The sequence below is a fragment of the Mytilus edulis genome, chromosome 3 (genome assembly GCF_963676685.1).
Source record: "Mytilus edulis chromosome 3, xbMytEdul2.2, whole genome shotgun sequence".
Classification (NCBI taxonomy): Eukaryota; Metazoa; Mollusca; class Bivalvia; order Mytilida; family Mytilidae; genus Mytilus; species Mytilus edulis.
The window spans coordinates 101,662,029-101,689,361 of NC_092346.1; the positions used below are offsets into that span (position 1 = coordinate 101,662,029).

Below are 27,333 nucleotides of genomic sequence, written 5' to 3' on the forward strand. Positions count from 1 at the left end.
ACCCACATAGATAGCTTTACATACACAGAAATAGTAGACTTATTGTATATAAGTATCATAAGAAACTAGTGTAACTATAAAAATTTAACATTGACCAATAAACCAAGAAAATTATGGTTTTAGCATCTTGCAGCGAAGTTGCTATTCAGGATATAAATTATCCCAAGTCTTTTGAGTACTAAAAAAATTAATTCTTGATACAAAGTACTAACATAGCTACTGGTTTTTTTTCTGTCGCACAATTAAGAAAACAAATTAAAACTGAGTTTACAGCAAATGTATTTATGTCTGGTATGTGGAGTGAGTCTAAAAGATTGTGCAATGTGGTTTTTTAACTGGGATTTTAAATAGATTGTGTAACAATTGTTGTTATTTAGTTTGGCAGTCAGTTTATTCTGCAGGATTCTGCCAAGCAGTTTCTTTTTGTGTTTCATATGTACTTTATAATTTAGCTTGGACTTTTGTAGTAGGGGAGATATTTTTTATTTAAAAATAAAATTTTGAGCTGGTAACTGCACCATTCAGTACAAACACATTGTGTTTGTGTGTTTTATTATATTCAGTAAGAAAAGTGTACATAATTGCATGTTCTCAAGGTTTCAAAGTAGGTGTAGCATTTTAGAACATACATATTCCAGAATAAGATTTGGATTTATATATTTTGTATGGCTTATATTAAAATGTGCAATATATTCATAAATAATTTTTCTAAAGCTACCTTCTGCTTTAAGACCAACTTACTTTGAACAATTTCGAGCATGGCATACTGTATGCAAATTTTTTATGTTTTAACTGTTTGTTGCTCTATAAATCTCTTTTTGATTTTTGTGTCCTTGAGATGACGTCTCTACATACTCCACATCTCTTTTTAATTTATGTTTACATTGTCTTATTAAAATATAATTAAGGCATTCCAGAATTGCCCTATAAGTGATTCCTACATGTGTATAGTTCTTACGAGAGTAGAGGGGCATAATGTTTTCTGGTCTGTGCTTCCGTCCGTTCGTTCGTCCGACTTCAGGTGAAAGTTTTTGGTCAAGGTAGTTTTTGATGAAGTTGAAGTCCAATCCACTTGAAACTTAGTACACATGTTCCCCATGATATGATCTTTCTAATTTTAATGCCAAATTATAGTTTTGACCCCAATTTCATGGTCAACTGAACATAGAAAATGAAAGTGTGAAGTTCAGGTTAAAGTTTTTGGTCAAGGTAGTTTTGATGAAGTTAAAGTCACAACTACTTGAAACTTAGTACACATGTTCCCTGTGATATGATCTTTCTAATTTTAATTCCAAATGAAAGTTTTGACCCCAATTTCACGGTCCACTGAACATGGAAAATTATAGTGCGAGTGGGGCATCCGTGTACTATGGACACATTCTTGTTTCAGGTGGTATCAAAACGTTAATTTATTACCGAACTGTTTTAACATTATTACTAAATGATTCTTATTGAAAAAGTATCAGTATATAGTGCTTTCATCAAGATGACTGATTTTGGAGGAATTTGTTTTGTCATGCAATCAAAATCTGTGTTTTTGAAGTTAGTTTTATTATTAAAAGTCCCCTATTGAATAACACTATTTTAAGCTTCTGTACTATTTTTACAGTTAACCTGTATTTATCTGTATCATTGGCGCAAATACAGAGCACCTATTGCACTTACCTTTTATATAATCAGAACACAAATTGTCTTTATTGGATGGATGGATTGGTGTTTAATTTAAATCATTGATGGCTTTACAAATTGAGATATTAATGGGATTTTACTTTAATGATGACATAAACTATAACAAATATATCATTGAAATCAAGTCTTTTTTTCACAATAAATTATGCTGACAACACAATATATAATGTCAAAACAAGCACTAACAGTCTAGAATCTTGTGATATTTCTTCTTCTAAACTTGGCTTCCACAAATAATCTGAAATTTAAAAAATATTTTATTATTTGCATATCTAACTTAACATATTTTTAATAATAAAAATAAGGAAAGTGCCATTTAAGATCTATTCTATATATCTTTGAAGATCACAAACTCAGATCAAATGGTGATTTAAATGAGTTTACATACTTGTTAGAGAATGAACATATCCTGATTTGAGTTCTTCAATATCTATTTTAAATTCATTTTTTTCAGTGATAAAAAAGGGAAAATAATAAATAAGTACCTGTAGACTGAGAAATATTTCAGATAAATGCCATGCAGACAACATTTGATATGATATGTTTTGTTGTGAGTTTTTTTTCAACATTTGTACTTACATCAATGTTCTTTTATCCTTCATGTATTAGAAATCCTGCATGTGTTGAGAATGTAGCTGAACTGAGCAGATGATTTTATTGAAATGTAGGATTTTACTTCAAATCCAATACCAAAATTTGTTCAGATTTCATTTGCTTTTGAGTCTTTATAAGAGACAAAAGAAGTGTATGGAACAAAATCTAAATCATATTATCCTCAAATATAACATCAGTGGGTACAAAGACAGAGTTAGTTTAGTGTCTTAGTTATGTATTTAACCTTGACATGCATATCTTTACTATTTACCGGATTTGTTATCTCATAAGCAACACGAGGGGTGCCACATGTGGAGCAGGATCTGTTTACCCTTCTGGAGCACCTGAGATCACCCCTAGTTTTTGGTGGGGTTCGTGTTGTTTATTCTTTAGTTTTCTATGTTGTGTTATGTGTACTATTGTCTGTCTGTTTGTCCTTTTCATTTTTAGCCATGGCGTTGTCAGTTTATTGTTGATTTATGAGTTTGACTGTCCTTCTGGTATCTTTCGTCCCACTTTTACTCCGTCAAACTGAACAATACCCAAAAATTTACCACAATCCTTAATAAAGCCCTCATTTGGCCCAAATATAAGTGCAAATAGAAAGTTTCCATACATATTTGTTACGAATTAGACAAATATATATAGTATGCAAAGATCTAAGACAGTAGAATCATGTGACTACTGATTTATTACCTAATCTTCAGTCCATTCGAATGGCTCTGGTGGTTCAGGTTCTTCCTCCTCTTCAGCTTTAGGTCCCCCAGTAGCCACAGGTTCTATTATCTCCTCCTTCTCATCTGGGTTACAATTCTTCAACAATATGATTCCACCACTGCTAACCTAAAAATACAAATATTCTTATATCATACCTCAAACTGTTTACAGATTGAAATACAAATTTAGGCGAGTTTATAACTTTCTTCAGTCAAGTTCTTTTGTTTGCTATCTTTTAAATCATATGTGTTCTTTATAGAAAAAGAGATTACTCAAAAAATGATTTACAGAAATCTGCTATTTTCTGGAAGTGAAAAAGAACATGACAACATATCCTGCTTGCACTACTATCATTTTGGTCTGTGAACACCAAAATCTACACTAAAAACACTAATTTGGCACCTATTTCTAAAATATAACATTATAATGAACATTTGTACTAATTGAAAGTTGATGTTACTACAACTTCATTGTAAATTTCCTAAAACCAAAAAAAGAGGAAAAAAACAGACATAAATCATAGTTCCTAATAATAAGATAAACTTACGTCCTTGATTGGTTTGTAGCGACTTCCTTCTGGCATGTTAACAACCTTCAACTAAAATAATAAGAAAAGTTATTAGCACATTTATACAAGTCATAAAATACAAAAAATAAACATGTTAAATTCTGTGTGAAAAGAATGTTAAGATAAATTGCAAGGAACAGGATAAGAACAGAACAAAATATATTTTTTTCTTGACATTCTGTAAGTAATTCTAATGTAATCTTCATGTAAAAAAATTGGCTTAATTTAACTGTCAATTGACACTCCAGGTTGCCATTTTAGTTGGTATTCACAAATATTCAATTTATATAATATAATAAAAAATAAATGTGTACATTAATATAGTATTAATGTATGGACTTTTTCATATTGGCCCTGTAACATGCCCGAGGTGTTAATAATGGCCAAGGATGGTTGTAATGGCCCTGAGGCAACGCCGAGGGCCATTACAACTGTCCGAGGCCATTATTAATATCAAGGGCATGTTACAGGGCCAATATGAAAAAGTCCATATATTGATACTTTTATTAACCAACTAAAAAGGCAACTTCATTCAAGAACAGTCTTCGAGTCGCGGATCCAAAATTATACAGCTATCCACAAACAGTTACTACAACAGGACCAATACAGAAAAGCCCGTTGCATAACATTTTTATTAAATGGTTTTAATTCTTCGAGTAAACAAAGAGTAAGAAACTTACCGTGAAGAAGATACAGGAATTTCATAGCTGAACTTCAACTTGTCTTTTCGCATTCGATTTCGCATGGAATTTTAGTCAACATTGTGACTGTCAGATGTAATTTCTGATTTCTCATTCAAGTACTTAATTTTATGCTATTAAAATTCATTTCATCTAGCAAATAAAAAGTAGCTGGGAAGAATAAATCAGACAGTTTAACTATTCTACCTAAAGTCTGCATTCTGAGGAATGAACAACGGAAATGAAGCAGTGATAATAATCGAAAGTCGTACTCGAAAAAGGCTGTGAAATATTTCCGTTTCAAGTCGTTACAAAACAATGTCAATGAACATCATTTAAACTTGTTTTTACGATATTAAGTTTAAAAAAGAATAAAAAATGTCACACTTATTTAAAGAAATAAACGACATTTTGATTTAATCGATGTCCCGTTTCATCTGTTCATAATGCATGACTGTGATTTCGTAATGCACGGGTGTGATTTCGTAATGCATGGCTGAGTTTTCGTAATGCATGACTGAGATCTCGTAATGACTGGCTGTAGCAATTTCTCCGTTCATAATGACCAGATGTTGAAATTTTCCTTTTATAAAGCATGGGCATTTCTATACATATTGTAGTAAGTTGGTTAATAATAATTGGTAATCATTTGAGTGATTTAAAACATCATATGGTGACGTACTTTGTTTTGGACCTGAAAATGATATGTTGATGATTTTCTGGTACTAACCTAGACTTACAAGGATGACTGAGGTATAGAAATATGGTCACTTTTGGTCTTTTGATGACCATCAATTAAACTATTTTCATATACTTCATTGGATGTCTAATTAGGTGTTTCGTAGGAAGAGAGGATCATTCTCTCTGCACATTAATAACCCACGAAACAACCCTTTGAGGGTTACATAGGTGAGCATGAGTAGTATAATGATCTGTACAAACCTGCTGTTTCATAACTCTAGCAGGATTTGTTAGTATTTGAAATGTTGGCTCTGGTTCCTTTTCCTTCTTTTCTATTGGTGTTTCTTCCATTTTTTCCTCCTTTCTTTCTTCTTCTTTTTTCTCCTTTTTATCATCTGCCTTTTCCTTCTCTTTTTCATCATCTTTCTTTTCGTCATCCTAATGAATGAAAGATAAAATAAATCCTACTTTAAAATGAAATTGTATATGTTTTATTGAATATACTGTAAAGCATCTTATTTGCAATAGTCCGGCGGCTTTGTAAAAAATTGTGCACATGCTGTTACAAGCATGAAATTTGGCATAGACCTTCCTCAACTATTATTCTTTTATTTCAGATAGGGAGGCATTTGAAAAAAATGTCTCACTTCCGGTAAAATCCAAAATGGCGAACGTCATACTTAAATCAGCCCAATATCGAAGACTAGCGTGTAAAAATGTCCTATTATCATGCTACTATCATAATATTTGGTACAGACCTTTGTGTTTTACTACTTTTGGATAAATAGATTAGATGTCTTCAGAAACCCCACTTCCGGTTAAAATCCAATATGGCGGACATTGTACTTAAATAAGCTTATTTTTTAGGGAGGGTAATTGAAATGTGTTTTAACGTATTGCTACTATAATTACATTGTGTATGAACCTTTCTTTGGTGCTTCTGATGGAGACAATGTATAAGACATTTGTCTTAAAAACCTTTACTTTCGGAAGAATCCAAAATGGCGGACAGAGAAATATCAATTTTTTATTCAAATTTTCAACTTTCTTCAAAATGTAAAAAAAATGATTTTATTTTGTGCTGATCATTAAACTTTTGGCTTTAAGTTATCCCCAAAACCACTTATTCTAGCATGTTGTAAATGCTAAGATATAAAGTTGACACTTCCGGTAAAAATATGACGTAAATTTTAAAGATGAGTCCTCAATCTATTTCTTCGATGTAGAGTTTTGGATTGATTGATTTAAACAAAATAAAATCACTTTGGTACTAAAAAATATTTAAAACTACTTCTATTTGGCCAAGAATACATGCTTATTCACAATCACCACCACATGCACACAAGGCAGTGCACGGGAGACCCGATTTTACACATTAAAAATAACCGCGGCATCCTTTCTTACATCCATAATGTACAAGCTTCTGAAAAAATGATGAGGTCTCAGAAAGAGTTTTTTTAAAGGGACCCTCTTTGTCCCTTCGCAATCCATTAGTGACAAGACTAGGTAGCATAAGAGTCAATCCAAAGCTCGTCTGACTAAACAGCTGCATTAGTATATTACACGTTTAACATGCTTGAAAAGACTAGAACAAGTCGTGGGAATAGCCTCACTTAAAAAATGAGATTTCCCTTTTGTGCAAAAATTGACTTTCTTGGTTCGTTAATCATGTTAGATCTGATAAGTTTGTACAGTACAACCCCGGTGATTTAGGCTGATCAATCATCATTCTTTATGTTAAAGTCACATCTTCAAATACCATTAATGTCTCCCACGCAGTCTTTTTTTTCCTTTTCAAGCAAAGAGAGAACTGTATCACAACCCGTCATAAGGTATTGGTCAGAAATAAAAGTGTGTGATCACTCATTGCCTAGTGCATTTGAAAGGCCATTGATAGATATTAATCCAAAGATTTTTGCCTCCCCAAATACAATCAATAGTTCGTCTGCCCCTTTGTTACGGAATAGCGAAATACTGGTAGTTTTAAAGCTGCTAAAAGAAGCAAGGGCAACATTTAGGGGAAAGGGAATACACAGACGAACCCAGGATTAAAAACATCCTCAAAGTTGGGAAAGTTTTCTGAGAGATGACGACAGTAAGAAAGAACTTTTAAGTTTTCATTCACAGGAGCTTGCTCAATACAATTTTGAGTACAAGGTAGTTGAAGCAACAAATGCTCAGGATGTTTAGTGTTATCCACCACTTGATGATGTTTCAAGTTTAGCACCATGTTTACACGAAGAGACTGACACTAGAATCAAGATAGATGTGTCTGATGCAGTGAAACATAGACTTAACTGAGTCATGACTCAAACAGTCGATACTGATGTCATTGCTGTTTCGCTATTCCGTGACATAGGGCAGACAAACTTTGGTTTGCATTTAGAAGGGGAAAAGTATAAGATATATATCAATCAATGACCTTTGAAATGCACTAGGCATTAAAAGATAACACGTTCGCTGGAAAAGGAACTGCGTTGGTGACATTAATGGAGTTGAAGATGTGACTATAGCATTTAAAATGATGATTGACCAGCCAACATCACCATATGGATTTGATGTTTAATGTCATTGAAAACGATACTGGTTTTGTTGGAAGATAAAAGAAAAGAAACAGATTAGGTTAACAAGGCAAGAAAATATGTGTTTTTGCAGAATTTATTAACTTATTTATCCACCACGTAATGTATTTCAAGTTCAGCACCAAGTTCACATTTAGAGGCAGACACTAAAATCATGGTGCATGTGTCTGGTGCAGTGAAACACGCACTTAAACGAGTCATGATTCGAACAGTCGTTAATGATGATGTTGTCAATACTGTTTCGCTATTCCGTGACATAGGGGTAGACGTTGTGTTTGGGAGGGCAAAAGACTTTGGATTAATATCTATCAATGGCCTTTCAAATGCACTAGGCAATGAGTGATCTGGATGATCTGAAACACTTATTGTTATCCATGTCTTTACCTGTTGTGATATGGTTCTCTCTTTGCTTGAAAGGGGGGAAAAGACTATGTGGGAGACATTGATTGCATTTGAAGATGTGACTTTAACAAAAAGAATGATGATTAATCAGACTAAATCACCGGGGTTTTACTGTAATATCGCACAAACTTAGCAGATGGGTATAAAATGGTTAACGAAGCAAGAAAATAACTATTTGCGCAACAGGGACGGCTTTTCGAGGCTATTCCCTCAACTTGGTCTAGTCTTTTCCAGCATGTAAATAATGCAATATACTTAGGCAGGTGTTTAGGGAGACGAGCTTGGGATTGGCTCTTACGCTACCCACTCCAGGCGGGGACAAAGAGGATAACTTTTGAAAAACTCTTTTTGAGGCCTCATCATTTTGTCAAAAGCTTATACATTGTGGATGTAAGAAAGGATTCCGCGGTCATTTTTAATGTGGAAAATCGGGTATCCCGTGCACTGCGATGTGTGCATGTCATGGTGACTGTGAATAAACATGTATTCTTGGCCAAATAGTAATAATTTTAAATAATTTTTAGTACTATTATTATTGACTTTATTTCCTCTTATACAGAGATTATGTCATAACATATATACACATTAGAACAAAATACAAAAAAACAAACATATTTAGACAGTTCAAAGTATCAAAGGCACATATTTAAGCAATTTTGATTGTCGCTAATGATCATCAGTTTATCGATAAAAGAGTTTGCATGTGCTGTTTACATGCTGGACACATAGTTTTGAGAATGCAATACTCTTGTCGTCATCAAGCTCGTATATAGTGTCACAGGATAGAATAGTGGCTGTGAATTCTAGAGACGATAGGCTGTCCATATACACACTAAACTGTATTGGGTTTATGTTTATAATGTCTCTCCACATTTCATTTCTGTTATCGAGAACAAAATCACATGAGCATAGTATATGTTCTAAAACGTTTGTAAACAGTTTCCCGCATTTTTCACATAGGAGTTGTTCAGCTTCAATACGAACAATAGCACACAAGTCGATAATGTACTTTGATGCTACTCTTAGATCTGGATATCTCTTAGCAATTATCCATGCTTTATGTAACTTAATGACTGGATGGATAAGTTTGAAAAAGTTAAAGTCAATGTCGTTTGAAATCCTTTCCAGCCACTTCAATTGTTCAGTCTTGTGAATGTTTTGCGACACTACATTGTTCCAGATAATTTTTGAAGGAAAAGATCCAAGTTCAATAAGATTTACAACATATTGCAAGAGATTGTACTTAATAAATAGTCTATACATATCAGGAATGAAACCAAGCTGATTGTCCACACACGTGTATTTAAATTCTAGCAGTCTGGTCATCATTATCTGCTTTGGTAGATGAGCTGAGTTCAGTCTACATAATCTGCCGAAAAATAAAAGTTTGCATTTGTCAATATAACACTCAATGCAGAGCCATCCAAGAAGGCTGGTACACTTGTCTGATCTGGACCTTTTAGGTAGTCCTTGTACTGCTTTACATACGAATCTGTGAGCTCGTTCGAGCAATAGTAATTCAGATTTGGTTAGATCGTTCCACAGTTCGCAACCATAAAGTGCCCTTGTATAAGCTAATTGGTTTACAATTTTCAAACATGTGGATGTATTCAAGATAGCTGGATGGACACCAGAGTTCATAATGGAAATAGTAGTTGCACGTAACATATGACACGCATTTATCGTTTGTTCCATAGAATTAAAGCTACTCTCTAAGAGAATACCGACATGTTTAGTAGATTTGACGATTGGTATTTCTGAACCATATAGAAAGAGTCTATCAATAGTGTTGCTTTGGCACTTTCCATATAGTAATACATGACTCTTACTGGGTGAAAACTTGAAGGCCCATCGCTCACTAAACAACTGGCAAATGTTTATTAGGGTTTGCATTCCTTTGTTTGTAGGAGACATCAGAGCTATATCGTCCGCTTGTACAGAACATGCGACTCTTATGTCATAGAGAATTGTACCGTAACTCGTTTTGTTCAATTCAATAAGTAAGTCGTTGATAAAAGCTAAGTAAAGAACGGCTGATAACACACCTCCTTGACGCACTCCTCGTTGTAGTTGAAACCATCTCGACAGTTTATTATTGAATAAGATTGAACTTTTCATGCCACGATACATTTCATCAATCAGAAGCCAAAATTTTCCACAAACACCATATTCTTTTAATTTTAGTAGGAGAGCGTCATGCCACAATGAATCAAATGCCTTCATACTGTCCATCAGAACAACAATGACTTTGCTGTTGCCTTCGATATAGTGTCTTATCATCTCCTGCATAGTAAACGATGCATGTGTACTGCATAACAATTTCTGATAAGCCATTTGTGTCGGATGCGGAAAGTTTTGTTGAAGAGGTTCTAAATGAGGTACGAGTATTTTCTCGAAAATCTTCGATATGCAGCTTGTTAGCGATATACCTCGGAAAGAATTTGGGTCAGTTTTGTCTTTATTCCCACCTTTGAACAGTGGAATTATAACACTTGATTTCCAATCAACGGGTATATAACAGTTTTGAATTATCAAATTGAATAAGGCGCACAAATGTTTTTGTAGTTGTTTTCCACCATACTTCACGTGTTCGTATGAAACCTTATCCAAACCAGTAGATTTATTATTCTTTAACTTTTTACAAACATTATAAACTTCGTCATATTCAAACTCCGTAATATTTTCACTGACTGCTTTAAAGCAGTTTCGAATATCAGCAATTGTTTGTTTCATATGTTGTTCTCTTTCAGGATTGAGCAAAGTTCTATCGGTTTTGAATATAGATTCAAAGTGGTCGGCCCAAGCCTCACATATATCATTATCATCTGTATATGTACGTCCATTCACACGAAGTTCACGGCAAATAACCTTTTGTTTTCTTCGACTTTTTAGAACTGACCATACGTATTTCTGATCTGAGTCTATAGATTCTTCGAGTTTTTGTGCACAGTCTTTCATATAAGCATTATATGCGAGTTCTAATTCCTTCCTGAAATCTCTTTTAGCGTCCTTGTATGCTCTGAAGAAATAGTTGTTTCTATTGTGTATTTTGCCGTTTGCAATCCAATCAGCACGACGCTTTCTCATATGTGCATGATTAATTTTGACAGTGTTCGTCCAATACGGTTTAAGATGTTTGACGAAGCTCTTATGTGGTAATGTATCATGATCGGCAGTCATTATTGCATCGACAATAGTCTTGTAGTATGACTCAATAGTTGCTGCGGTTGCAGGTGATGATGGTGCACAGACACTCCAAAGATTTTGAGAAACGGCAAAGGAATAGTCCGTGATTAAATTAAGTTCAATCGCCTTCGTCCAAGCAACTTTTTCACTTAACTGTGTTAAAAGTGGATTCTGATTTAAATTGTCTGATCTACGGTAACCGTTAAGTTCAATCGTGCATATTATTGGTTTATGGTCCGACACGTTGAATATATCTTCATCAGGAATAAAAACTTCGGATATATAACAAATGTTCTCTCTTTGAGTTATTATGTGATCTATAGCAGTTTTTGGACCACCATCGTAAGACTGAAAGGTATGTATAGGACCAATGGCAAAACTTAGTGTGTGAAGTGAGACACTACTAGTCGCCTCTAATTGAGAATTCAGTAAGTTACTCCTTTTGTCATTCACAAATTTATATCGCGGTCCTTCTATCTTGCAATTGAAATCGCCCAATAAGAAGACAGTTCCAAGGTTTGTATAAGCGTTAAAATACATTTCAGTTACCCTCCCTAAAAAATAAGCTTATTTAAGTACAATGTCAGCCATATTGGATTTTAACCAAAAGTGGGGTTTCTGAAGGCATCTAATCTATTTAATTTATCCAAAAGTAGTAAAAAACAAAGGTCTGTACCAAATATTATGATAGTAGCATGATAATAACACATTTTTACACGCTAGCCTTCGATATTGGGCTGATATAAGTATGACGTCCGCCATTTTGGATTTTACCGGAAGTGAGACATTTTTTTCAAATGCCTCCCTATCTGAAATAAAAGAGTAATAGTTGAGGAAGGTCTATGCCAAATTTCATGCTTGTAACAGGATGTGCACAATTCGTCTGAAATATGCTTGTAGCCGCCGGACTACAAGAGCAATTTATATTTGTGATTTTAATGGTAAAATAAATGTATATATAAATCTTAGCAAATGTGTCAAACATGGATTTTATAAAATATAAATCCAAAGTAGAAAATAGAAACACAGAAAGGTATCCACAAAAACATGTTGGTTTACATTCCTCCTATAGAGAAATGTTCTATGTCATATGGATTGTAAAATGTGGAAGAGATTTTACTTTCAAAAATTGTAAAATTAAAACTCTGAACATGCATCAATTTCAAGTTACAATAAATTTTATGTTGTCAGGCAAGGAATTTAATAAAATAACACCATTTAAACGACATTAAATTAGATAACTATAATTTCTTTTACTTATTACTCAAGCAAAAATAGTTATAACCTTGAAATATTCATTCAAAATCTATACTATATCATAAAAATGTGTATACCGGTATATAAATTCCTGTTTTCAAAACTGCCAAATGTCTTTTTTATAATATACAATTTCTAGCATATATGAGCTTGAAAGATGGTTACAGATTTATTTTTAAAGAAAATGTGATTAGTTCTGCCAACATTGAAAGTCAGGTAACAAATAACCTTATGTATTCACATGAGTAAAATTGAGAATGGAAATGGGGAATGTGTCAAAGAGACAACAACCCGACCAAAGAGCAGACAACAGCTGAATTTTCATGATCAAGTAGAACTTTCATTAAATCTGATTGATTTGATTTTTGGTGTCTTTTAATGCCACTTTTAAGCACCGCATTTTTGCTATTTCGTGGAGGCCAATTTTTTTAAAACCACAGCCCTTGATAGGAAAACTGACAATCTTAGTCAAGTCGAGTGCACAACCTCAGTTGACTGGCTAGTGATTACAGTAGTAACTACTTAGACCACTCAGGCACCGAGGCCCCTTCATTAAATTTGAAAATTTTCCTTATTCAGCATTTGGGATCATACTTACTTTTGCTTGAATTCGTAAAAGAGAATTCAATAAGTTTGTGAACAGACTTGGGTAGGGATAATTAAGATAATATTCTGTGTTTTTTTTTTTTACATATAAATGTATTCTGTGTTGTGTAAGTTACCTGGCAGAGTTGCCTTTCTTCAAATGTTTGTTTCTTTAAGAAATTACACCAAAATATCCCAAAAATCCTGTTATACATTTAAGGTAGTGCCTAAGTCACATTAACAAAATTGTTTTATTTTTATCAATACTTCTGATTATTTATTTAACTAGTCAATCAACAATTCACATCATGTATATGGGATGTAATTCTAAGCAAAATATATCAGTTTTTGGAACCTACCACATCCATTTTCTCTTCTTTTTCTTTCTTTTCTGCTTCTTTCTTCTTCTGTTTGGCTGTAATACTAAGAACAGCTGTTTCTACTTTCTCTTTTGCCTTTTCTTTCTTGTCTTCCAATGGTGGAGGATAAGCATAATGCGATGGTTTAGCATTAGATTTGAACTCTAGAATCGGCATCTGTATAATACAACATATATCTTAATCAAAGTCAGTCATTTTCCAATAACAACTTCTGTAAATCTTAGAGGGATTGTCACTTTGAATGTTCTGCTGACAAAAAATGAAGTACATAATACAAGATTGGGAAAACCACGAAATCAAATAAACACTAAAATGCAGGTAATCCTCAATCCACGAAATTGATACCCACGAAAATAAACAGAATTGACAATTAAAACTGAAAATTGTAATTAAAATAAATCTTTGAAAATGTGTGATTTCTAAATCTACTACTGTTTTATCTTTGTAATCACCCATACATATATCGGACGAAGCTGACGACGACGACAACGTGATACCAATATACAACAACATTTTTTTTAATTTTTGCAGTCGTATAAAAACTGTTTGTTTGACAAAGATACAACCTGACCAATGGACAAAATGATTGCAATACAGCCCCCAACTTTTAGAGGTTGGGGTATACAGTAATAAGAGGAAAACTTAAATGTAGGATTTTCTGTGGAATAAGGGTGCTATTTGATATTACTTACCTTGAGGTCTTCATTTAGACCAATCAGACATGTTGGTTTGAATGACAAACACAGGAAGTGGCTAAGTGGATACCAGAACCAGAACTGTGTGAATACCAACATACCAACAACAGCCTCTAGATTGGTGTGGCCCATCTTAGACTGAAGAGAGATTGTCATGTTACGACCACCTACAAAACAGAATAAAGATTACTCTAGATCGGTGTGGCCCATCTTAGACTGAAGAGAGATTGTCATGTTACGACCACCTACAAAACAGAATAAAGATTAAAGATTAATCTAGATCGGTGAGGCCCATCTTAGACTGAAGAGAGATTGTCATGTTACGACCACCAACAAAACAGAATAAAGATTAAAGATTAATCTAGATTGGTGTGGCCCATCTTAGACTGAAGAGAGATTGTCATGTTGTGACCACCTACAAAACAGAATAAAGATTAAAGATTGATCTAGATTGGTGTGGCCCATCTTAGACTGAAGAGAGATTGTCATGTTGCGACCACCTACAAAACAGAATAGTCATGCAGGCATTTCAAACTTAACTACGTATTTAGTCTTAGGTTTTCTATGTTGTGTCATGTGTACTATTATTTGTGTGTTTGTCTTTTTATTTTTAGCCATGGTGCAGTTTATTTTCAATCCATGAGTTTGAATGTCATTTTAGTAACTTTGCCCCTCTTTTATTGTGTTTTTGGTAACTTTGCCCCTCTTTTATTGTGTTTTTGGTAACATTGTCCCTCTTTTATTGTGTTTTTTGGGCAAGATGAATACATGCCATGTTACTAGACTTTGCTAAAACTGCTGTTTAAAGAACTCAGTCCTTTAATTTAAGTGTTATTATAATCATTATTCAGCTTCTAATTGAACATGTACAATCTTTGTCATTTGTTAGATAGTTGTCTCCATACAACATATGTGTTAACTGTACCTACCATCTTCTCTTTGAACCAAACATTATATAAAAAATCTTGCTGACACACATCATTCTAAATGATCTGTGACACCATAGTGTATAAACATAATTAATCTGATGTCATTCTCTAATATTATTGGGAGTAGCCTTAACATTAAATGTTTCTGATAATATCACCTAAAAGTCTCAGGCATTTAGTGACAGGTATATATATACACATTGTAAGCTTAATGTGTCATTTAGGTGGATAGTTTGGCCCAAAGTGCATACTCAAGGTATTAAATGAGAACAGTATGTCCTTTTATCTATAATTGTTTAAAACAAAACAAAACACCATAACATGATACCTAACAAATATATCACTGATTCTCTTAGGCCAATTAGATAGCTCCAGTATTTGCCTTCATTACTGTATTACTGTATCATATCTTTAGGCAACAGTATTTTAAAACTTGCATGTTGAAGACCTTACTTTGACCTCTAATGGTTCACTTTTTACAATTTATGACTTGGATAGAGAGTTGTTTCATTGACACTCATACCACAATTTCTTATATCTACATAACCAATCTCAAGGATTTATTTTGTACAATATGCCTAACATACCTGCATCTATAATGCCTTGGGCAACAATAGCTCCAAACTTAGCCATTACATCTTCATGTTTGTCACTGATCACCTTGGCATACATTGTACGGAAATGGGCAACCTAAAATTAGAGAAAAGATGCATCATGGGTTAACATTTGATGTAAAGAAATGGGCCATCAGAGAAGATGATATACATGTACAGTATAGCCTATAAAGTCCTTATGTAATCATGAATAAACTATTCTTTCCAAGTAACAGAGAACTTTTCTGTACCAGAAACATACCTATAATCTAGTGGCGGTTTAGATTAAATGAGTAATATATCAGTAACATTATTTCATTTCAGAAACATACCTATAATCTAGTGGCGGTTTAGATTAAATGAGTAATATATCAGTAACATTATTTCATTTACTCTCCAAAGGTTAATCTGTATGGTGTATAAAATAACATCTCAGTCATAAACTAGTCAATAATGGAGGAATATTCATCAAGGAGTACCTGTTACATTCATTAAATATTTACAATATCACTAGGTCAGACACAGATTCACAGAGAATTGTTTTTGGTATAATTGAGGATCATGGGAATTGAAAAGGTCATAGGCTCACTAATGAAGATTCTAACATGACGTCCTTCAAACCCTTTGAGTACACACCCGTGGTAAAATATGAATATATTGCCAGGGCTGTTCTGATTGTACTCCAACGTCATATGCTTTTTTATGAATGAGGTACCCGACGTCATAGAAAGATGACGTAAGAATATAAGCAATTTACGGGAAAATACACGCTTGTGAAACCAAAAATCATCACAACAAAGAAACGTAAACAAACGATGCTAAAATCTGGTACAAGCCAATTATTTTTATACATATAATACATTTAAGTAAATTATCATTTAAATTCATTCAAAACTATTCAAATACATTATTGAAAATAGATTAAGCATGTCAAAACTTCAGTTTGCTCCATTCTTTTACGTCAATTTAACTGTGCGTTTATTTATGGGAACGGCAAATATTGTCATCCACCAAGAGCGCTTCGATCCAAAAGATTTGCCGTATTTGTCCTACTAGAATCGAAATAATTCAAGGGGGCTTGAATATATCGTGATTTTACCACGGTTGTCCCTTTATGCCGATATTTTACCCCTCGCTAACGCTCAGGGTAAAATATTTGTCATAAAGGGCCAACCCGTGGTAAAATCATGATATGTTCAAGCCCCCATGAATTATTTCTTAATTAGAAATTTAAAAAAAACAGGTCAAATGTGTGAATGGAATGTAAAAAGATAATATTACGTGGTCACAAAGACCAGCTCAATATCTTTAGACATTTTATAAGTTGCTTATTAAAAAAAATGATCTACATGAATAAAATAATTCCCATATTGATTGGGCTTGGAGCAAGTTTTAGAAAAAATAAATGGAAAATGTGTCACACCATGGGACACAGATGATGTCCCCACTTGCATATAACTTTATAGAATAAGAACAGAAAAGGAGATTGAATCCCATTAGAAACTATAACGTAAGGGTACCCAAATTGCACCGAGTACCCAAATTGCACCTATTTAGAAAAAATAGCAACGGAAATCTTACAAGATTTCCTAGAGACAAAACAATTTGTATTTTTATGATTTGATACTATGCACGTCTTTTAACATAGGTAAACATATTTGGATATACACAAAACGTTCACAGTATTTATCAACAGATGGCCTGTTTACTGAAAAAGCAAAATGTACGAAAACGTCACCATGCGACGTCATCAAAACGTCATCTTTTTAAAATTAGCAAATACAATATATTATAAGTATCCATTTCGTAAAATATGAAGAGTAAGCATAGACTAATATCCAATTGTTCAAAATATTTGAAGAAATTAAACAAAAGCTCGGTTATTAGACTTTTGACGATGTGAATTTAAGCATGGGTGCAATTTGGGTACTCCTCATTACAGAATCATGGATAGTTTGAAGGTTGATTCAAACCCATTTTTTATGACTCAATATGGATTAAAAATAAAATTGGTGTATCTATACAATGAAGAAGGATAGGGCTACAAAATAAACACAGTATGGACATCTTTTTCTTGGTCATAAAAAAATGTAGATGAAAAAACTGTCAAAATAGGTGCAATTTGGGTACCGTCACGTTACAGCCAAACCAAATGAAAGGGACAATAAGGGTTAAACTGTACACAGAGACTAATCATAGATGAAATAGACAATAGTCTGACATAAACATTTTGTTCAGATAAAAGTTTAGACCTGTGAGTGTCTTATTCATCTTTATAGTTTTAGAAATAGACAATAGTCTGACATAAACATTTTGTTCAGAGAAAAGTTTAGACCTGTGAGTGTCTTATTCATCTTTATAGTTTTAGAAATAGACAATAGTCTGACATAAACATTTTGCTCAGAGAAAAGTTTAGACCTGTGAGTGTCTTATTCATCTTTATAGTTTTAGAAATAGACAATAGTCTGACATAAACATTTTGTTCAGAGAAAAGTTTAGACCTGTGAGTGTCTTATTCATCTTTATAGTTTTAGAAATAGACAATAGTCTGACATAAACATTGTGTTCAGAGAAAAGTTTAGACCTGTGAGTGTCTTATTCATCTTTATAGTTTTAGAACTAGACAATAGTCTGACATAAACATTTTGCTCAGAGAAAAGTTTAGACCTGTGAGTGTCTTATTCATCTTTATAGTTTTAGAAATAGACAATAGTCTGACATAAACATTTTGTTCAGAGAAAAGTTTAGACCTGTGAGTGTCTTATTCATCTTTATAGTTTTAGAAATAGACAATAGTCTGACATAAACATTTTCTTCAGAGAAAAGTTTAGACCTGTGAGTGTCTTATTCATCTTTATAGTTTTAGAAATAGACAATAGTCTGACATAAACATTTTGTTCAGAGAAAAGTTTAGACCTGTGAGTGTCTTATTCATCTTTATAGTTTTAGAAATAGACAATAGTCTGACATTAACATTTTGTTCAGAGAAAAGTTTAGACCTGTGAGTGTCTTATTCATCTTTATAGTTTTAGTAATAGACAATAGTCTGACATAAACATTTTGTTCAGAGAAAAGTTACGACCTGTGAGTGTCTTATTCATCTTTATAGTTTTAGAAATAGACAATAGTCTGACATAAACATTTTGTTCAGAGAAAAGTTTAGACCTGTGAGTGTCTTATTCATCTTTATAGTTTTAGAAATAGACAATAGTCTGACATTAACATTTTGTTCAGAGAAAAGTTTAGACCTGTGAGTGTCTTATTCATCTTTATAGTTTTAGTAATAGACAATAGTCTGACATAAACATTTTGTTCAGAGAAAAGTTACGACCTGTGAGTGTCTTATTCATCTTTATAGTTTTAGAAATAGACAATAGTCTGACATAAACATTGTGTTCAGAGAAAAGTTTAGACCTGTGAGTTCCTTGTTCATCTTTATAGTTTTAGAAATAGACAATAGTCTGACATAAACATTTTGTTCAGATAAAAGTTTAGACCTGTGAGTGTCTTATTCATCTGTATAGTTTTAGAAATAGACAATAGTCTGACATAAACATTGTGTTCAGAGAAAAGTTTAGACCTGTGAGTGTCTTATTCATCTTTATAGTTTTAGAAATAGACAATAGTCTGACATAAACATTTTGTTCAGAGAAAAGTTTAGACCTGTGAGTGTCTTATTCATCTTTATAGTTTTAGAAATAGACAATAGTCTGACATAAACATTTTGTTCAGAGAAAAGTTACGACCTGTGAGTGTCTTATTCATCTTTATAGTTTTAGAAATAGACAATAGTCTGACATAAACATTTTGTTCAGAGAAAAGTTTAGACCTGTGAGATGTCTTATTCATCTTTATAGTTTTAGTTTCGATTTTCTATCACTGTAACAATAATTTTTCACTTCACTGTTGTTCATAATTTGGATGTTTTTTCAATAACTATGGCCTATCAATGTCATTTTAGCATCCTTTTTCTAGCCAACATTTTTTAATATTTGAAATAATAGTTATTGATTTAGAAAGTAAGAGATCAGATCGCTGGAATCATTCAAATGTAACCTAGAAGAAAAATCATTAGACAATAACAATAATATGGAGAGATATTGTCTACACAATAGAAATCATCTGTCATCTTCATTCTGTTGGATAAAAAAACTATTTATATACATCATTACTCTTTCTTATTATTATTAAGACAAAACTTGTAGATAATGCAATAATGAATTAAAGTCTACTTTTAAGATTTGTCAAAACCGCCCCTTTAAAAATAAGAAAATTGTCCTGCTTAATTTCATTATCTCAAGTAGTTATTGTGTTTCGATCTTCGATTATCTCTTTCATCTTTTCTCTGTTTGTTTTTTATATTTCAATAAAATTAAAAACTGTTTTTATACCAGCAAATGAGGACAGTTTATTTGTTATGATAAATTGTTATCATAATAACAGCCAAAGTAAAGTTTTGTAAATATAATGAATCATTATTTTTCAAGTAGTAATTGAAATATTATCATGTTTATATGATGGTAGATGTCATTAACCACAGAACGAAGAAAGACAATAATTTGCATATATCATATTAACTAATAAACCCAATTATATAGTTATAATTAATTACGGCTATATGATCATCAAATGAGATTATGTCATTAACACAAAAACTTTGGGCCATTACCAAGAAATGTCATTAAGAAACTTTATCAAAGAAAGACAGCTTGAAGATGATAGTCATTTACATTTATTTATCTGTTGGTCTGATAAATAGTTGTGGAAAAATAATTATAAATAATACCCCAGGGAAGGTCACATGTACTTTTAGAGTTCATTTCGTCTAAATCTTGTTTGATGGTTGCACTGTTTTTCCAAGTTCAAAGTTTTTTTTTATCACTTTAACTATTGTGTTATCAAAATTCTGTCCTGCATCATTAATCAAATAAATAAATTTGCTGTTTCACAGTATTCATAATGTTAAATTGGACTAATACAAAATATAATACAACTGTTAGAAAACAATGCAGGTATTGTCTCTGCAACAAAGCCATCATTTTTATTGAGATAGAAAATAACTTTCATGCATAGTGCTCTGTTTCGAAATAACAAGCTTTTACAGTGATTTTTATAAATTGGTGGTATATTAAAAGAAAAGAATTAAGCCTTTCCTCCATGAATTTTTTTTTAAACATACTTGATTCGCATAGGATTTTTTTCAGTAAAAAAAAATCATCAGGTTTAAAGTGTTAATGCATTGTGAAAAGAATATTTCATCAACAATGAAATTCAAGTCAAATATTCTCATGAATCTCCTTCTCATATAGGATACTATTTTTTTTAAAGTCTTATGTAGACATTCTGGAGTCAAAGCGTTTCAACTATGGTACTACACAGGCGTCAAAAGGCATCGTAAATTAAAGGTCTAGTATAATAGGTAAATCTGTTGAAGGACAGCTGTCAAACCCTCAATTTTCTTTAAACATTGCAATGTTCTCTATGAATGGTTCCACTCAATCCACTGCACTACCTTTTTTCTTTTTTTTTTTTGTATTTTCAAATTTTATACATTAGTTCAGGTTCCCTGACATTCCTGGTTCAATTGTTTAAGAAAACCTGTTAAGTTAAAAAAAATTGTTTAAATCAAGAATTCAAGTTTTTATCACAATGGTGATTCTGATATCCAAACATTTACCAAAGGTACCAACATTTAACTTACTGTCAAACAACAACAGATTATTTGTCTTCTTATTGATATAATAGATAAATAATATAAACCAACTTTTAAGATGGAAAGACTGTTATTACAACTAACCTTTGGGCAGGTGTTTTCATTCTGTTGAACAGTGACCATAGCTGAAGCAATCAGGGCTCCTTGTCTCACATAGTTGACTGGATCATTGGTCATTGGTTCAAGTAGTCCAATGGCTTCCTGTAATAATCAAATATTATATTGTAGTTTGTGTAACTGAAAGACTGTTAAAAAACTAAAACTTCTAAATACTGCAAAAGGTAATTTTGTGGAATAAGTATTACTATCTTTTATCATTATTGAGTAACTTGCACAAAATCTACCAACACTGAAACATGGTACCTTTAAATAATGCAATAAAATGAAGTCAACTTTTAAGATTTTCAACTGATTTTTATAGTTCATTCTTATGTTGTACTGTTATACCACTGTCCTAGGTAAGGGGGAGGGTTGGGATCCCGATACATGGTTAACCCCGCCACATTCTGTATGTATGTGCCTGTCCCAAGTCAGGAGCCTGTAATTCAGTGGTTGTTGTTTGTTTATGTGTTGCATATTTGTTTTTCGTTCATTTTTTTGTACATAAATTAGGCAGTTAGTTTTTCTCATTTGAAATTGTTTTACATTGTCATTTCAGGGCCTTTTTTAATTGACTATGCAGTATGGGCTTTGCTCATTGTTGAATGCCGTATGGTGACCTATAGTTGTTAATTTCTGTGTCTTTTTGGTCTCTTGTGGAGATTTGTCTCATTAGCAATCATACCACATCTTCTTTTTTATAAAATCAACCTGCTTGATTTACTGTTCTGAATCATTGTTTACTCAGAATAAAAACAGAAATCAGTTATGTCCTACAAAAGTACACTGGTAATATATCTATGTATTCTGGTACCAACTATTAAATAAATCAAGACCCTGGAAATGAATAGATCCCTCTCAAATGGCAAATCAAATTGAAAGTTATTGATCAAGGTCGATACCCATCAGATCAACGTACAAACAATTGACAAATATCGCAGGACATTGTAAAAACAATGTTAGACAAATTATCATGTAAATTGGTGTTGTGCATTAACCCAATCAGATGACCATTTCACAGGAAACAGTTTGTGATATTTAAATCTCAGCTTAATTGGTCTTTGTAATTGTGTCCATTGTTTTACATAAATATTGTGTCTTGTTACAGTTTATCAATACTTTATGTGGGATATGGGTAGGAAATCTACTATATCTATATGGTCTATGGAATAAGATAAGGTCTCACACATGAAATTATTTCTAGAGCTTATACAGCATACATGATTTCAAAAGTGACATTTTTTGAAAATTACCAATATTTTTGAATCTTATTACTTTAATTTAAATACTATCAAAAGTTATTCAGACAATTCAACATAACTATTTTTCCAAAGAAACTTGATTCAGATATTTTTTCACTTTTTCTCAAAAATGTATCTAATTAAATTCTACCCAAATCATTTTCAATATTCCAAAAATTTAATCACTACATGATGAATTGAAAATATTATTACTAACTTCCTTACTAATTGGTTTAAACCTTTCACATGATTTTGTTTAAGAGTATAAAATGTAAATAAATTATGGGAACTGTCATGAATGCCAATTAGCCTCAATGTATGCCATAACAAAAGTTAGAACAGAAACCTGCCATATAAATATTCCTACAAATGGCCAAAACATCTGATAACATGATAGGCAGTAGAAATGACCACATTATTTATCAAACACATTGCCCATCAATGCCAACATCTATAACCATCATTGGTACACATTTAATTTCCACTTGTTTTGGCAAATTTAACATGGATTGTAAGGTTATTACTCCAACTAAAATAAAATAGCAGTATTTCTTATCTTCTTTATGCATCTGCACAATAAAACTGATGCTCCACACAAGTTATGATCATATCCTGAACATCTTTTGAATCACAAATAATTCTAAGATAATTTTAAAACCTAGAAGGGGGAAGATAAGATTATCCCAGGGGAGTAGCAAATTTTAATTACAACATAACAGTAAGAAGCAGAAAGTTGTATATATAGGGATATTAGCTAATGTATTTCACAACTACTCATCTGGACCCTCAAGTCTGACTGCAAGTTGCAGACATCTGCATGTTCTCATTGGCTTCCAATATTAATTGATAATGATAAGTAATTTAAGGACTGACCACAGCTGAATAGAGCTATTCCCTGGATCATTGCATTTTATTCTCCCAAACCAACACGTGTTTAAGACTTTCTGTGAGGAACATGGCTAAACTATTACTGTTATACTCACTGTATTGTTTTAACTCTAACAAAGCTTCATTTCTTTGATTATTTAAGAAAAACTTTTAATATTGAAAAAAACTAATCTTTTTTATTCCCATTTTGAAGGCAAAGATTTAATTGTTTTTTAATTAATTTAAAGAAGTTTGTGTGATATATTATTACAAAGATTATTTTTTATCTCCCTTAATATGAGCTTAAATGTAGAAACTAAATGGAATTGGAACTATACTATCAGATATAGACAACTGACCAAGATTAATTATTATTTTACCATAGTAAAATAAACTTCCCTCAAATAATAGCTGATCACAACAATCTGAGATTCCTATTTTTTTCCAGCAAGTATTCAATCAATGTCTTGCTTTCTTGATTAACCAAAGATTACATAAGTCAGAATCTATGTCAGCACAGAACACTCTGTTGTGGCGAGGTAAATCTGGTTTCTACTGTACTAAACCTTTATAATAAAGTACTCCTCTTAACTACAATCCCATCCCTTCCCAGAATTTGACCGACCCAATTGGACTTCTAACCAGGTTGGAACTTACAAGAGCAGCAAAAAAGGTGCAACATGAGGGTGCAGGATCTGTTTACTCTTAAGGAGAACCTTAAATCATTCCAGATTTCAGTGGGGTTGTGCTACTCAGTTTTTCTATGTTGTATCTAATGCCATGGCTGCACCAAACCTCACATGGGGATTATAACTAAACTTACCTTTAATCCAATCCCTGCACAAGCTATCCCTAATGCCATGGCTGCACCAAACCTCACATGGGGATTATAACTAAACTTACCTTTAATCCAGTCCCTGCACAGACTATCCCTAATGCCATGGCTGCACCGTACCTCACATGGGGATTATAACTAAACTTACCTTTAACCCAGTCCCTGCACAGGCTATCCCTAATGCCATGGCTGCACCAAACCTCACATGGGGATTATAACTAAACTTACCTTTAACCCAGTCCCCGCACAGGCTATCCCTAATGCCATGGCTGCACCAAACCTCACATGTGGATTATAACTAAACTTACCTTTAATCCAGTCCCTGCACAGACTATCCCTAATGCCATGGCTGCACCGTACCTCACATGGGGATTATAACTAAACTTACCTTTAACCCAGTCCCTGCACAGGCTATCCCTAATGCCATGGCTGCACCAAACCTCACATGGGGATTATAACTAAACTTACCTTTAACCCAGTCCCTGCACAGGCTATCCCTAATGCCATGGCTGCACCAAACCTCACATGGGGATTATAACTAAACTTACCTTTAATCCAATCCCTGCACAGGCTATCCCTAATGCCATGGCTGCACCAAACCTCACATGGGGATTATAACTAAACTTACCTTTAATCAAATATCTGCACAGACTATCCCTAATGCCATGGCTGCACCAAACCTCACATGTGGATTATAACTAAACTTACCTTTAATCCAGTCCCTGCACAGGCTATCCCTAAAGCCATGGCTGCACCAAACCTCACATGGGGATTATAACTTTCTGACAATAGTGATACAACACTTGGGCATTGTTCTGGCGTTCTGGAAGTAAAAAAAAACAAACAATAAGTAAAAATATCAACCAATTTTTGTTTCTTAAATAAGCCTTTTATATGATTGTAAAATGTTAGAGGCAACAACATTGACCAACCAAATCAATGCCATACAGACTGTTATACTGTCTAATGAAAGCAAAAGTACTTTCTAATTATTATAAAAAAAAATAATTGTTATATAAGAATAAGTTTTTTACCATACTACGTTGGGTTAAATTAACTTTCAATATTTTTTTTAAGTCTATCTGTGTTCATTGTATATTTGAAGTTTTTGGTAGTTTTGAAATTATAATTTTATAACACTCCATGATAATACATACTGTACTACTGGACTACAAACATACACACAGCATGTATCAAATGCCAGTTCTTCATTTATATTCATCAATATTTAAACAAAATAACTAACATAGCCTATCTAAGCATAAGGAATAACAATGGATTATTTAAATGTCACTTTTGAATGAACTATCGGTTACTGACAGGAGATTATTTGACAAGTTTCAAGTGTTAACAGAATAATATAATATTGTTAATACCCAAACACAAACAATACTGTCAATGAACACCAGCGATTCCTCATCACTAACAAGGAAGTCAAACCTATGGTGTCGGCTGTCCTTTTCATCACGTATACAATATTATTGAATGTAAATCAACATTACTAACTACAAAGTTCAAAAATACATTTCAAACAAAAACATATTGAATTGAAGTTTCCTTACATGATACTGTTAACAAGACAAATTAAAAATAAAACTATTTTACACAGGAATATATATGTATATATGTATATATATTTTTGCAGAATTTTTTATATGTCTGTATACGTGGCAGCGCTTACAAAAGACATTCTCCATGGGATAACCTTTGTGTTAAAGGGGCACTAGCTGCAAAATTCATGTTCACCGATTTGACTCAAATTCTTATATTTTATTCATAACAATGTAAAATATTTTTCCAAACTATTAAAAGTATAAAAAAACAATTTACAGGACATGGTCTCAAAAAGATGTAGCTTCGATTCGTGTGAATTTTTACCAAGACACCATCTAATTATCTATCGAGTTGACCTTCTATGACCATATAAGCGATGTAAACATCAACATATAGATTAAGCAACACGTGCAATTGGATTTTTATAAGTCTGTTAAATTTTGTATTATAGATTCAAAATTAACGTTTATCGTTGTTTTTACATTTATAAGAATGACTTTTTGTGGATCGAATCAGTCAATCAAATTATTTACCTTTGTTTCACTTTCAATGTTGACATTCTTATCTTTAAATAACCGTACACGGACAATGCATGATTTATTCTATCTCTTTCTAAGGGGCTACACTGGAGTTCACATGAATACGGGTTTAATAAGGTTGAGTTATTCACTTGCAAGTGAATAATTCATTTTCAATGTTTATTAGCTTAATTTGACAAAATTGAACCATTTTAGCTGATAAAAGCAAATTATTATTTCACTGTTTCACTTTCATTAATGATTGAACAAAAAAAATCATACTTTTGATTTTTTATATATCTCGTAGCTAGTGCCCCTTTAAACAAGGTAAACTTCCTTTGAAATTCAGCGCAACAATTTAAGAAATGCAAATTTTGACCTTTAATCTTTTATAGCGTATGCACTTCATCCTGTCCTAAACACTAACAAAAAATAAACTGTTAAAAGAGATAATTGTTGCTGCTGGATGTATTTGCAAAGGGCAATTCCTTAAAATGTAAACTTGGAAAAAAGGAGAAGATTACTTATTTCACAAATTCACTAATTGTTTATAAAGATGTTTAGAAAAACACAAATAAATCAATGCAGGTTCAGAAAATGAATAAATTTCTAGTTAAATCCCAGTACAATCAGAAAGTAAATCTTTTCTAGTTCAACCCCAGTACAATCAGAAAGTAAATCTTTCTAGTTAAATCCCAGTACAATCAGAAAGCAAATCTTTCTAGTTAAACCCCAGTACAATTAGAAAGTAAATCTTTCAAGTTAAACCCCAGTACAATCAGAAAGTGAATCTTTCTAGTTAAAACCCAGTACAATCAGAAAGTAAATCTTTCTAGTTAAACCCCAGTACAATTAGAAAGTAAATCTTTCAAGTTAAAACCCAGTACAATCAGAAAGTGAATCTTTCTAGTTAAAACCCAGTACAATCAGAAAGTAAATCTTTCTAGTTAAAACCCCAGTACAATTAG

The 27,333-nt window shown here is 32.6% G+C and overlaps 1 protein-coding gene across 1 annotated transcript in view; it reads right to left on the reverse strand.

Moving 5' to 3' along the window:
- Positions 1-1,754: 1,754 nt before the first annotated feature.
- The window catches only part of LOC139518036 (26S proteasome non-ATPase regulatory subunit 1-like), a 187,524-nt gene continuing 161,945 nt past the window's right edge, over positions 1,755-27,333 (reverse strand). The window contains exons 22-30 of the mRNA XM_071309678.1: positions 25,002-25,116; positions 21,336-21,452; positions 15,533-15,635; positions 14,014-14,183; positions 13,301-13,477; positions 5,191-5,367; positions 3,548-3,598; positions 2,980-3,126; positions 1,755-1,927 (exon numbers count right to left, since the gene is read on the reverse strand). Of these exons, the coding sequence (XP_071165779.1) occupies positions 2,980-3,126; positions 3,548-3,598; positions 5,191-5,367; positions 13,301-13,477; positions 14,014-14,183; positions 15,533-15,635; positions 21,336-21,452; positions 25,002-25,116 (1,057 nt within the window). The 3' untranslated portion in view covers positions 1,755-1,927. The remainder of the gene's footprint in view (positions 1,928-2,979; positions 3,127-3,547; positions 3,599-5,190; positions 5,368-13,300; positions 13,478-14,013; positions 14,184-15,532; positions 15,636-21,335; positions 21,453-25,001; positions 25,117-27,333) is intronic.